Raw genomic sequence first — 13,865 nt, 5'->3', positions numbered from 1 at the left:
GTGGATCGGGATCTGCTTACCCTTCCGAAACACCTGAGATCACCCCCAGTTTTTGGTGGGGTTCGTGTTGCTTAGTCTTTGGTTTTCTATGTTGTGTCATCTGTAATATTGTTTGTCTGTTTGTCTTTTTATTTTTTGCCATGGCGTTGTTAGTTTGTTTTCGATCTATGAGTTTGACTGTCCCTCTGGTATCTTTCGTCCCTCTTCTATAAAGTTTGTGATTTTCGTCCAGGTTGACTGTCACTGTGTCTAAAAATAGAGGTCAAAACTATAACTTTTGCTAATTTCTCTAAAACTATAGCAATTAGAGAAAAACTGACAGGATAAAAATGACCAGCACAAAATCTATCCTCCTATTTTGAGTTATTGCCGCTGAACTGTTGATCTGTACCTTTTTTTGGCATTTCCTTGTCATTGTTTAAACAACTATAGGAGCTAGGTAAAAAGTGTACATTGCAAAAAAAGCATTACAAGATGTATCCACCTTGAAAATTGGAGAAAAATCTGTAAACCTATTTTTGGAGTTATTGCCCCTGAAATATGGATTTTTTTTCCAAATTTTTTCATTCTTTTTTTTGGTTGTTATTTTCAAAAATATTGGAGCTAACTGAAAACTGAAAAAAATTATCAGCATGACAAGATCTTTCCACGATATTTTGACCTCATTTTGGAGTTTTTACCCCAGAAATGTTGATTGTTACCATTTTTTGCAGTTATGGCTGTTATCTATAGAAACTGATCAGAACTAGGTTAAACATGTAAGTAAACTCATCATAAATACCTGATACGCCAAAAACAAAGCCTTATCAACAGGGACGCTAGAATAAAAAAAAGTTAAAAAGGCCAAATAAAGTATGAAGTTGAAGAGCACCGAGGACCCAAAATTACTTAAGGTTTTACCAAATACAGCTAAGGTAATCTTTTCCTGGGGTTGCAAATTCTTAGTATTTCGAAAAATTCTAAGTTTTGTAAGCAGTTGATTTATTATTATCAATGATAATTTATGTCAACACAGAAGTGCTGATTTGCAAATATGATCAGTAACACAAGGAATAACTATAGTACATGCATATAAAAGTCCTAAATAGCAAACTGGCTATTTTTTCACCAGCCCAGGTGAGTGAAACAGGCACAGGTGTGTCTCTTGTTCTTTAAGCTTCAATCATGACAATCAAACAATCAAATATGATAAAATAAACATTGTTGTCACACGAAATTTCAGAAATTTTATACCTTTTGCATAAATTTAGTTGTCTCTTTTTAAAGTAGGTATGAATTTTTTGTAGGTGACATTACAATTGTCTGTTTACAAGGTGTACAAAATTTTAATCCTGGTATCTATGATTACTTTATTTCCCATATCTGCTGTATATAACAATTACTGTTCAGTCTATAATATGCTATGACAATCAAATTTGAATATCTGATTTTAATAATGATAATTTATAACTATAACATGGCAAGGTGACAGAGCTGCATAAGCTGTCATAGCTTTCTGGCACCAAAAATATAAAGTCATGCCCATCAGCTCTTTTTGGATTGAGACGTTGTCAATTCTATCTTAACATTTCTGATCAGCTGAAAAAATAGTAGCTAGATAACCTTGTTTGTTGTCTGACGAAGACTTATCAGGCAAGTAGAAGCAGGAAAAAATCATAAACAAGTCTGGAGTATTAATGTTAAAAATGATTGATATAATCTTTTCTTTTTTCCTGTTAATTGTCTCCAAAATCCTCCTGATGATTATTCTGCCACCATTTTTTTAACCAAGTTTCATTATTTTTTTCAGATACATGCAGAGTGATCTGTAGCTGTCACTGATAATGTAGAAAGACATGAAAGAAACATCTCATTTCATTGATAAAAACATAAATACAATAAACAGTGAAACTAAAAGTAAGATATACCATAGCTTTGGCAATTCCCAATCTAGAGGCGTTTCAATTTTAATTAAAGATAACATAAATCACAAAATAATAAATGAAACTAAAGATGAAGAGGGTAGGTTTATTTTAATTAATGTAGAACTCGATAATAACATCTTCACTTTAGTAAATGTATATGCACCAAACATAAAAAGAAATAGAAATTCTTTCTTTAAAAAAATAAGCAACTTAATTGAGAATAAAAGATTAGGTATTTTAATACTTGGAGGGGATATAAACGAAAGTCTGACTGAAAAGGACAGAAAAAGTACGAGTACACAAAAATTTAATAAACCTGTAAATAGTTTAAAACAGTTAATAAAGAAACATAAGTTAATTGATATATGGAGAGAAGTTAACCCAAATAAAAGACAGTTTACCTGGAGAAGGAAAAATAACTTTAACATAGCAACAGGATAGATTATTTTCTTATCAGCTCCGACATAAGGCCACATATTACAGCAGCAGATGTTAGACCAGCTGCTATTTCTTACACTGATCATCAAGCAATTTCGTTAAAGTTAAGACACAAAGCACAAAGCAGAGGCAGAGGTTACTTTAAAATTAATAATAGTATACTGAACGACATACAATATCAAAATCTCATTAATAATTTGATTCAAACTTACAAAAAAAAATACTTACAAAGGCTGTAGATCCTCGAGTTAAGTGGGATGTTTTTAAAGCTGAAGTAAGGGACATAACCATTAAATACTGCAGGCAAAAACAAGCTAAAAATAAAAATGAAATAATTAAATTAGAACTGTCATTAAAAAAATTGAATGAAAATGTAGAAAACTTCCAGGATAATAATGTTCAAAATAAAATAAACAATGTTGAGAAAAAACTAGAAAACCTTTACATAAATGAAGCAAAGGGAGCTCAGGTTAGATCGCGTGTAAAATGGACAGAAGAAGGAGAAAAAAACACAAAATTTTTTATAGGCCTTGAAAAATCCAGACATACTCGTAAAAATATTTCTGCCCTTACAAATGAAAAAGGAGAAACTATAACAGATTCATCTGAAATTTTAAAGTTAGAAAAAACTTTTATGAAAATTTATATAAAAGTACAAATCCTAATGAAAATGAAATAAAAAATATATAAAAGAAACAAAAGTAGATAAAACTCTTTCTCAGGAGGAAACTCAAAATCTAGAAAGGGGGCTTACTATAAATGAATGTACAGAAGCTATTAAATCCATGAAATTAAATAAATCACCAGGTATTGACGGGCTCAGTGTAGAATTTTATCGAACCTTCTGGACAAATTTAAAAGAAATTGTTGTAAAAGTATTTAACATATGCTATCAAAAAGAAGAAATGAGCACACTACAAAAAATAGGGGTAGTTTCTTTATTATATAAAAAAGGAAAACCTCTTCTTTTGGACAACTATAGACCAATTACTTTACTCAATGTTGACACAAAACTTATTACATATTCTTTAGCATTACGTCTTAAGCCAATACTAACTAAAATTATCCATAGTGACCAAAATGGTTACATAAAAAATAGGTATATAGGTTTCAACATTCGTCAGATTCAAGACATAATAGACCATGCAGAATACTATAATATTGAAGGAGCATTGCTCTTCATAGATTTTTCCAAAGCTTTTGACTCATTGGAATGGCCATTTATGTATGAAGCACTAAAGAAATTTGGAATTCCAAATCCTTTTATAAAATGGGTTAAAACTCTGTATAAGAATAGTTTAAAGAACTCACAATTAGCTGACGACACAAAACTTTTTCTAAAATCAAAAAATGAAGTACGTCACACTCTTAATATTATTGAAATCTTTGGAACACTATCAGGTTTAAAACTTAACAGATCAAAAACAGAGGGCATTTGGTTAGGAAAATAAAAAAATTGTAAAGATAAGTTTGAAGACATAAAATGGAATAAAGAACCAATAAAAAGTCTAGGAGTTTATTTTGGAACAAATCGAGCTGAATGTGATAAGCTTAATACTGAAAAAATAATACAAAAATGTAACAAATTAATAAGTAATTGGAAAAAAAGAAATCTTACAATGATAGGTAAAATAACAATTGTAAAATCTCTTCTTATACCAAACCTTACATATTTGGCTTCAGTCACAAACCTACCACATGAATTTATTCAACAGTTTAAAACCCTTATTTATAATGTTATATGGGATGGTAAACAAGAAAAATGAAAACGAACCATATTAAGCAAAGATACTACAGATGGAGGTCTTAAGATGACAGATATAGACAATTATATAACTGCACTACAAATAGCATGGATTAAAAGACTAACTGCAGATAATTTTGCTAACTGGAAAGTGATTCCGACATTTTACTTTAATAAATTTGGTGCTAATTTCATGTTACTTTACATGAATCCAGATAACATTTACTGCATACAAAACCTACATAAAACTTTACCAAAATTTTACTTAGAAATTGTAAAATCCTGGTTCAAAGTACAAAATTTAAATAACACCAAACTCACGATGAATTTTAAAAACATTAGACAACAAATCTTATGGGGAAACAAAATGATAAAGTTTCAAGGAAAGTGTTTAGTTTTTATAAAATGGATAAAAGAAGGTATTATGTATGTTAATGATATTATTGACCAGAATAGTAACATCTCTCAAGATATAATATCTAATAAAATTTTCTCAAAATCCAATTTAATGTTTGAAATTTCAAAAATTAAATATGCTATACCAAATGAATGGCTCAAGACACTTAAATCAGATCAATCAATAAAATCAAAAGTAAAAAATAAACTTAACCTTTGCATTAAGACAAAAGAAAAAAATAAGATAACAAATTTACAAGCAATGGAAACAAAACAGATATACACACATATTAATAGTAGAAATGAAGACATACCTCCAGGTTTCTTAAAATGGAAACGTGTACTAAATTTAGATTCTTTAATCCCAATTAAATCAATGCTAAAATTTGTATTTACTTATTTAAAAGATAACAGATTAAAAATATTTAAATGGAAATTGTTGCATCATATCCTTCCTTGTAAATAACTGCTCTTTCAATGGAAGATAAAAGAAGACAGTAAATGTGACTTATGTAATGAAACAGAAGATTATAAACATTTTTTTCTGGAATGTCAATACTTTAAAGCTTTTTGGGAAAAGATCAAAATACTATTAAATAAAGTTAAAATTGGTCATCATATCCTAAACTACAGAAATCTCATAGTAGGATATAAAATCTGTGACATCAATTATTATGACATAAATCTTTGGTTACACTCATTGCATTTTCCATCCACAAGTGCACTCACATTTCAAATTATAAAACTACAAATCTTGATGCATATGCCCTGTTCAAAAAAGATTTTTTGTACTATTTAAATATTTCGACACTAACAAGAGTTAAACATGGTAACATTTTGAAAGAAATAAACTTGTACATATAATTATTATTCTATGCATACCCAGTTAACACAAAAACATTGTGTTTATGTTTTAAAAACATTTTGAAAAATGTTGTGAAAATATCGTAGAAAATATCAAAATCACATTAAAATGTATGGCGCTAAAAATATTTTCAAAACATTTCCCATAACATGTCCAGGATATTTTTAAAACATCATTAACACGTTTCTGAATTTTGTTGACAATATTTGTAAAATGTTTTGTAAATGTTTTAAATATGCATGTTTATAAAATATCCTTGAAACATTTTTAAAACATAAAAAAAATGTTTTTGTAGGATAAAATGTTGTGAAAATGTTCAAAAAACATTTCACAAAATGTTTTAATAATGTTCATATTCTCAAAACATCATTTAAATGTTATATGAATATCATTAGAAAAATGTTTTCTTACATCATCATTCAAATGTTTTATAAAATATTCAAAAAACATTTTAATCATGTTTGATCTGGGGGTGGGGAGGGGGGTCCTGGGTCCCCTTATGGAGCTACAATTATGGTTAATCTAATTCCTACTATTTCACTCAAACTTTGTCTAATTTAGAGCCTGTGACCCCTCTTTTCATAATCCTGGATCTGCATCTGAAAAACAACTGCTGTCATACTGATCTTTACCCCACATCTCCTTTTACAATTGTTTGTTGATTACAGTTGAATCTACATATATTTTGTTTACTTTTGTCGGATTGATGTATCATTGACATAACCCTATTTTTTGTAATACCTTGAACACGTAATAATTTGTCATGGTTTTTTTCTGATTTTAATCTTAGTGCATTTTTTTGAGAAGTATCTCTCGATCTCATGTTTGATCACATGTAGCATCGGACATTTTTTTTCTGAAGTTTTTTGACTGTTTTCTTTGCTGCCTTAGTCAACACTATACAAGATAGAATTACAATTATAAATGCAAAACATTTATTCAATATTTTCGTATCACTGTTCTTTTTCAAAGTTTCTTTTGTTCCATTCTTTTTATTTCTTTTGACATCTGCTGGCTTCTGTAAAATAAAGTGTAAACAAGTCCTTCTGTTTAGTGATTAAACGAGTGGAAATTCAGCTAATTTCATTGAATTACACAATAAACTATTTTTCTTCAATTTAATCCAGTGTTTTCAGAAAAATATATTGAAAAGTGTCATCTAATCAGTGTTAATGGATTCAGAAGCAACAACTGTAGCTACTTTATACATCTGTAGAGTTAGGGGTGTATTATTATTACAAAAGTGTAACGGTAGATTTCACCAGTTTATAAAATAAGACATATATACTGTACACTACAATTTTCTCAACTTAGAGTAGCCAGCCGTGTAGGGCCTGTAACATTTTCTTGGTCTTACAAAAAAACCAAGTTTCGTAATGGTTATTGTATATTTTAGCACAAATACATGTACTATAGATTGAGGATTTTAAAGAATAAATACCTTCATAAAATTTGCTCGTCCAGGATGGTTTGAATCATTTCTAAGCTTATATTCTTCTATTTAATCCCCATTTCCATTCTCAATTTTAATCTGCATTTCTGAAAATCTATCCTAAATTTTGGTACGTCTAATCATGCTAATTGATCCTACAAAAGTTAAAATAAACAAAATAAATAAAATACAGGTAAGAAAAAGTCACATTGTATTAGTCAGCTACAAAGGCCACAACATTCAAAAATAAACAGCTGCGCCATGAGCGCATGATACGCCCGTTGCATTTTTCGAAGAAAAAAGTCGATCATTTCTCAATGTCAAATCAGAAATTCATGAAAATTGAAAGGGAGCTTTAGTCAATAGATATAAAATATTCACTAAAGTTTAAAGAGAACTGCTGAAAGCGTTTTTGAGTTATTGTCCGAAAACTAGAAAATCCACGCTATTTTAATGAATAAAACTCCAGAACTCGGAAACGTAAAATCTAAAATTTAAAAAGTTTTATTCAAACTGGTTAAAGCATTTATGAGTTAATGTCCGACATGTTGACGACAGACATACGGACAACGGTATACCATAATAAGTCCCGTAAACGGGCGTATAATTAAAGACAATTCAAACAATGAAACTAATGGCATAATTTATAAAACAAATATGTCAGAAATGAACCGACAACTACTAAATCAAACTTCTGTCTTGGGACCGGCACATAAATAATTATCTGGCCTTGGGCTGGGCTGTAGGGCTAAACACAAATGTACAAGTTACATAAAAAATATATTATAGCACAGGGGCGCGTATCATAGATATTTTGGGGTGGAAATATATGCCAGTCGACTGGTATGCGTTATATATTGTGTGTTTATAGCTAACCATTGCGTGTTTGAGATTCTTTGACTAGTAGATACGTAGCCAGCGATTGAGCTAAGGAAGTACTGCTTAAATAGCTCAGTCTGTTAAAGCCAACAAAGCGTCAAAGGGCGGACTTGTAACACAGAACTTTTCAGACATGCTCACTGGTTACGAATTTTAAAATCATATAAATAACCCTTTAGTTTAACCCCTTTTCTATAATTCGTAATGTTCACTGGACATAAACATCATAACATCTAGGTAGACTAAATCATCACCCCCTTTTTGCATTGTGCTTGCTTACACTCGTATTAATTCTTGGAATATATTAATCAAATTAACCAAGATATTTCCAGAAGCATAACAATGTTTTATAAATGTGAACTAGTGTCATATCTTACCAGTTTTAACGCATGATAAGGTTATTCTTTATTTTGTACGTTTCCTTTGTCTTTGTTTACAGCATGGTAATAAAACTTCCGGTTACTGGTTTCCAAAATTGCTTCGGATCATATTCGTTGGTCATCCGGAACAGTTAGATTTTAAATGTGTAAACTTTTGTTGTCGGTACTGGAACAGAAAATCCGGAAAATAGCAATACGTGCACTGTAAAAGGCTATATATGGGAAGTACCGCTTTGAATAAAAACAATCACTGTCATTTGATGAAATAAAGTTTTTCTTCCATAACCTAAATTAATGTTTGCAAAATATTGTTTAAACATTTTCTATTAAATGTTTTTAGGTAAATGTATTCATAATATTTTTTTTAAAATGTTGTTAAAATATTAGCAACAAAATGTTTTATAAATTCATTTTCTCAATATTAAATGCGTAACGTTTTTTAAATGTTTTTGGGTAAATGTATTCATAATATTATTTTAAAATGTTGTTAAAATATTAGTAACAAAATGTTTTATAAATTCATTTTCTCAATATTAAATGCGTAACGTTTTTAAAATGTTTTCATCAAATATTATGAAGAAATGTTGTTAAAATATCTTAAAGGCATGTTATTAAAACATTTCATAAAACATATGTAGAAAATGTTTTAAAAACATCGCAGCAATATTGTTAAGAATGTTTTACTCATATGCTTTTAAAATGTTTTTCAGAGGTAGAACGTACATATCTTCTGAACATTTATAAAACATTCAAACAAAATATCTTAAAAAATGTCATTGAAAACATTTTCATGAATATTCTTACATCATTGTAAAAACATTTTCAAAAAATGTTTTAAATAAATGTTTTTAAAATACAAGAAAAAATATCTACATAACATCACGAAAATATTTTTTCGACAACGTTTTGAGACGACATTTATACAACCTTATAAAAATGTTGTGAAAATGTTTTGTGCTACCTGGGTATATATTATATGCTATATTTATTCAGCAATACATGTGTCTCACCATTATTTAATCTTTAGACCACGTGTTGTGCAGTCGGAAAGCAAGCCCTTAGAAACGACCGTTGTTGCTACTTTCTTAAGACAACAATGGGACTGATATTAAAACCCGCCATTCTGAAATTGCGTTAATTTCGCGGAAAAAATAATTTGGCGCCAATTTGGAATTTTTTCTTTTTTCTGTTTCTTACTTGCCATTAGGGTCAGAAATAGATTTCTTTCGATTTTTAAAGCATGGTTCTTATTATCAAAGAAAATAATACTTAAACATGTTATAAATTGTCCGTCTTTTAACAATAACGTAATGCCTTTGATTGTCGTTTAAGAATTATGCGAAATTGTCTGTTATTTTTTTCTTCTTTTTTTTTCCAGATAAACAAAGAATATACAAACTATATAAAAAATTAATAATAAGTATCTCAAAGTTAAAACAAAAATGAAGTCTAACGTTCTATCACCCCTTAGGAAACCCCGTTCGAACTAAATTCCAAACGAAAGACATTTTTTGACATTGTAGTTTTTTTATCTTACATATCGATGTCAACTAGCATCTTTCCACAATGTACACACATTTAGTGTTTGTTTGAAAAAGCAATGGCGAGTTCAGCTGTGAATATTTGACTGGATTAATTATTCTCTTTAAGTCAGTGAATTGTTTGACTTAACTAAAATAAGGTAAGGAAATCGTATACTGTCTTTACACAACCTTAACCAAAACTCATTCATCGTTTATAACATTATAAAAAAAATTGTGATGAAGTAATCCTGCAAAACTGCCAAAGGTAAATGAAAAAGTCTAGTCCTAAATATGAACTTAAAACAATCTCTTTCAGACTAGCATTTTAATCACTCTTATTCAAAACAGGTTCATACTGACATGAAGTGTGACTTACTTATGACTTGTGATCTAAAACATATTATTCCACTATATGTAAATATTGATAGCTAAACGAACATTTCATTGGTTGAGACTGTCCCATGTGATATTTAACAAAACATCATATTCCCCTCTGAAAATCATATTCAATTGTCATATTCCCCTTTTTCGAATTTCTCAAGATTATACTAGAGTTATCCTTCTTTGAACAAAAAATAATGAATCGAAAAGTCTAGAGAGCTTCCGAATATTTTTGTTTGTAAACGCAATTTGTTTGTAAACAAAAATGGCCAAACGATTTCATGTGGCAGACGACGATGAAATTGAAGAATTGTTACAAAACAAAGATTCACTAAACACAAAAAAAAGTACTGCAGTTGCAGTTAAATGTTTCCGACAATTTCTTGAGGAGAGGGGGAGGGAAAACATAAAATTTGAGGAGTATGAACTTTCAGAACTCGACGTTGCACTGAAGAGTTTTTATGCTGGTGCTCGTAAATCTGACGGAAGTTTGTTCAAGAAATCGGCTATTCAAAATGTCAAATACGGATTAAAAAGATACCTACATGAAAAAAGAAACATTGACATAAACAAGGACAATGAATTTACCAAGAGCAATTTGATATTCCAAGCAGTTAAGGTTGATTTAAAGCGCAAGGGCTTTGCTAAAGTTGATCATTATCCTGATATTTCTGAGGAGGATTTACAGAAACTTTACGTCAATACTCCTTATGGTCTCCAGTTCAAAGTTTGGTTTGAGTTAATGCTTTTCCTGTGTAGAAGAGGTCAGGAAAATTTACGTACAATGACCAAAGATACATTTCGTGTGAAAAAAGATGCAAGTGGTATGAAATATGTTTACCAAAACAAGGATGAACTAGACAAAAATCATAGGGCCAACACTGATCCATCTGACTCAGTTACAGAAGGAAGGATGTACGAGAAGAAAGGTAATTTTCCATCTTGCTATTTCTTATTATTTTTGTGCATATATACATGTATTATAAGACATTTGTAAGAAGATGTGGTATGTCCAATCTCCACTCAGCGACCAAACAAAATAGAAGTTTACAACTATAGGTAACTGTACGACCTTCAACAATAAGCAGAACCCATACTGCAGAATAATCCTTGCTTGGTAGATATATTATTTAGTAACAAAATGTATAAATTTATGAATAGAATAAAAAAACAAATATACTTTATATATGAATTGGCATAAAATACATGAAAAATGCATTATTGCTGAAGAAAAATTACTATACGCGCACAAGAATATTAAAATAAAAACATTAGAAGAGATCTTTGACTGCGGTTTTTCATCACAGAGTCTATAAATTCAATTCAATCATGTCAATTATGATATTTCAAAATAAAGAAATTGCAGAAAATTTATTTAAATACATGTATAACTGTCAAAAGATAATTAACATACAGAATCAGTAAAATTACATAAATTTTGTCAGATGGTTTCTAATGAAATTGCATTCATTGTAGTTTTAATGTCTAATATACTTTATTAAATTGCTATCAGAGAGAAAAAAAACAAACAAAATCTAGTATTTAATATTTTTATTAAATTTTTCAGGTGATTTGAAATGTCCAGTAGCTTCTTTTGAAAATTATATTTCAAAATTGTGTCCAGATCTTGAAGCTTTATGGCAAAGACCAAAAGCATCCTTTGATGTGGGTGAATCTACATGGTATTGCAAATCTCCTCTTGGGAAAAACACTCTGGCTGGTATGATGTCTGAAATATCTCATATTGCTTTATTGTCTATGGCATATACCAACCATTCCATTAGAGCTACCAGCATCACAGTAATGGATGTAGGAGGGGTAACAGGTCGTCACATAATGATGGTGTCTGGTCACAGAAGTGAAAATTCATTAAAATCCTACTCAAACCGTGTTAGTGATAAAAAAAAGAGGGAAATATCTGATATTTTGAGCAAGGCAATCTCTACAAATAAACAGGAGCATTCATCAGAAATTGAAAATGTAGTTGTTGAAAAAACTTCTGAAGTACTGCAGCCTATTCCACCACAGGAACTTTTAGAACTGTTTTCAAATGATATGCAACTGGAAGAAGTTAATGAAAATGTCTTGAGTGATTTGAATCTAATGCATGGTTTGAACACAATTAATAAATCATGTGATATGAAAGACAATCGTACACAACCATTGCAAGAAAGATGCATGAATGTCCAAATGAATAAAACCAATCAGGTTGAGTGTTGTGGGTCAAGAGGATTTTTTTCCTTTGTTCCAAAATTTGAAAACTGTTCTGTTAATGTTACAGTGAACAATTTTCAAGCCAACTAAGTGAAGCTTATCCATGGAAAATTTCAAAAATTGTTAAAAATTGTTAAAAAAAAAAAAACAATACCTTTTGACACTTTATCACTTTTTTCAATTACTCATAAACATACATGCACATGTAGCAAAAACATTTAATACTCCAGTATTCACATACTTTATTACATGACAATCATACACATGTATTTGTTATAACTTTTTATTTTGTTTTGTTGTTATTGTTGAAATAAAAAGTTGCAGTTATCTTTTATTGTTGTACTATTTTCATTGTTTTCATATTCCATTTCAGGAAGACAAATTAAATGTAGATAGTGGAATAAAACATTCATTTCCCTTGCCTTCAGGAAATATGAAGATTTGTTCACCCTCGAAAAGTCATATTTCCCTCGGGCGATGCCCTCGGGAAATATGACTTTTCGAGGGTGAACAAATCTTCATATTTCCCTCAATCAAGGGAAATAAATGTATATTGTTGACTTAGCACTTAGAATCTGCTCTGAAGTAACTTTTATATAAATATAAAAATGCATAATTGTTAAAAAAAATGAAATAGAAGAAGAACAAATTAGACCCAGTCTTTTTTTTTTTATCTTTTTCAAGTTCATGATTAGAACCATTTATTTATTGGTTTAGTGTTTTTTTTTTATAATTTGAGTCCATTCATTAGAATCTGCATGGAATCAGTGAGACAAAATTTATTGTTATATTTAGTTTGTTCATACAAGAATTGCAAACTAATTTCCTTTTATTTCAAATAATGAAGAATTTACATTCAGAATACTTTCATTATGGTCTCGTTTAAGTTTAAGTGAAAAAGGTAGGATCAGGTATCAGTAATGAAAAGGAGTTCCTGTATTTGATTATTTTAATCCTGTCTTGATCCATTATTCATGAATATTTTGGCTACCCTTTGTATGGTTAAAGTAGAAATTTATTTCTGTGTTGAAATAATTTGGTTACAGCAGTATAAATACTTACCAAAATATAAATATTAAATTAACTCTTGGAATAATAATATGGCACATACTGACATAGGGCCTATTTGAGTATTTCACTGAGACTGAGTTCTGAAAAGTGATAAAATGTGTTTCGCTAATTTTTTGGCACATGTCTTTAGTATCAAAATATATTCAATAAAATTATTTTAATAATATCCTCATGTAAATAACAGCATATGGTGCTTAATATAATAATAGTTTGATTATGAGAGTGTCAAACTAAGGGACGTAACTCGTAAATTACTATCGGCCTCGATGCACCAGGGAAGCTATTGTTACCATTAAATTTATAAAATAAAATAAACCTAAATATTTTTTCGGAGCTTTTGTCCAATGAACTGTTAATCAAATTGGTGTGGCCTAACTTATACACGAATAAGGTTCATCAAAAAGGAATTGAAAAATATGGACGTATTTACACCACAAAATCTATTATGAGTACAGACAAACTGGTGTATCTAGGAAAGTTTTAATGCATGGCAGGACCTAGATATATAAAAGTTATATGTAGTCTATGTTTCAGACAAGAGGCTGTCAGAGTGACAGCAAACCGGATTTTCCTGCAGAGGTCAAACCCTGAACAGTTGAGCAAGTATGGACACTTCATTTAAGCTTAAAAATGCTCTG

General features: G+C 29.7%; 2 protein-coding genes and 1 long non-coding RNA gene across 5 annotated transcripts in view; 1 reads left to right on the top strand and 2 right to left on the bottom strand.

Annotated features, from left to right (window-relative positions):
* Nucleotides 1-13,865, bottom strand: part of LOC127726061 (uncharacterized) — a 45,486-nt gene that overhangs the window by 8,788 nt on the left and 22,833 nt on the right. For all 3 annotated transcript variants that reach the window (XM_052233429.1, XM_052233458.1, XM_052233523.1), the window contains exon 2: nucleotides 2,571-2,656. In XM_052233429.1, coding sequence (XP_052089389.1) covers nucleotides 2,571-2,656 — 86 coding nt within the window. The remainder of the gene's footprint in view (nucleotides 1-2,570; nucleotides 2,657-13,865) is intronic.
* LOC127726367 (uncharacterized) lies at nucleotides 6,266-8,130 on the bottom strand. The gene is made up of 3 exons (XR_007993512.1): nucleotides 8,036-8,130; nucleotides 6,789-6,934; nucleotides 6,266-6,365 (listed from the first exon to the last, which is right to left on the bottom strand). It is a non-coding gene; the product is annotated as an uncharacterized LOC127726367 (long non-coding RNA).
* On the top strand, nucleotides 10,153-12,484 carry LOC127725987 (uncharacterized). The gene is made up of 2 exons (XM_052233320.1): nucleotides 10,153-10,871; nucleotides 11,510-12,484. Exons 1-2 carry the CDS (start codon nucleotides 10,208-10,210, stop codon nucleotides 12,244-12,246), a joined length of 1,401 nt encoding a protein of 466 aa, XP_052089280.1. The 5' UTR covers nucleotides 10,153-10,207; the 3' UTR covers nucleotides 12,247-12,484.

This window comes from Mytilus californianus, unplaced genomic scaffold, assembly GCF_021869535.1.
Source record: "Mytilus californianus isolate M0D057914Y unplaced genomic scaffold, xbMytCali1.0.p SCAF_1, whole genome shotgun sequence".
NCBI classification, from domain to species: Eukaryota; Metazoa; Mollusca; class Bivalvia; order Mytilida; family Mytilidae; genus Mytilus; species Mytilus californianus.
Note: the sequence above shows the minus strand (reverse complement) of the source record. Positions and strands in the feature narration are given on the sequence as shown.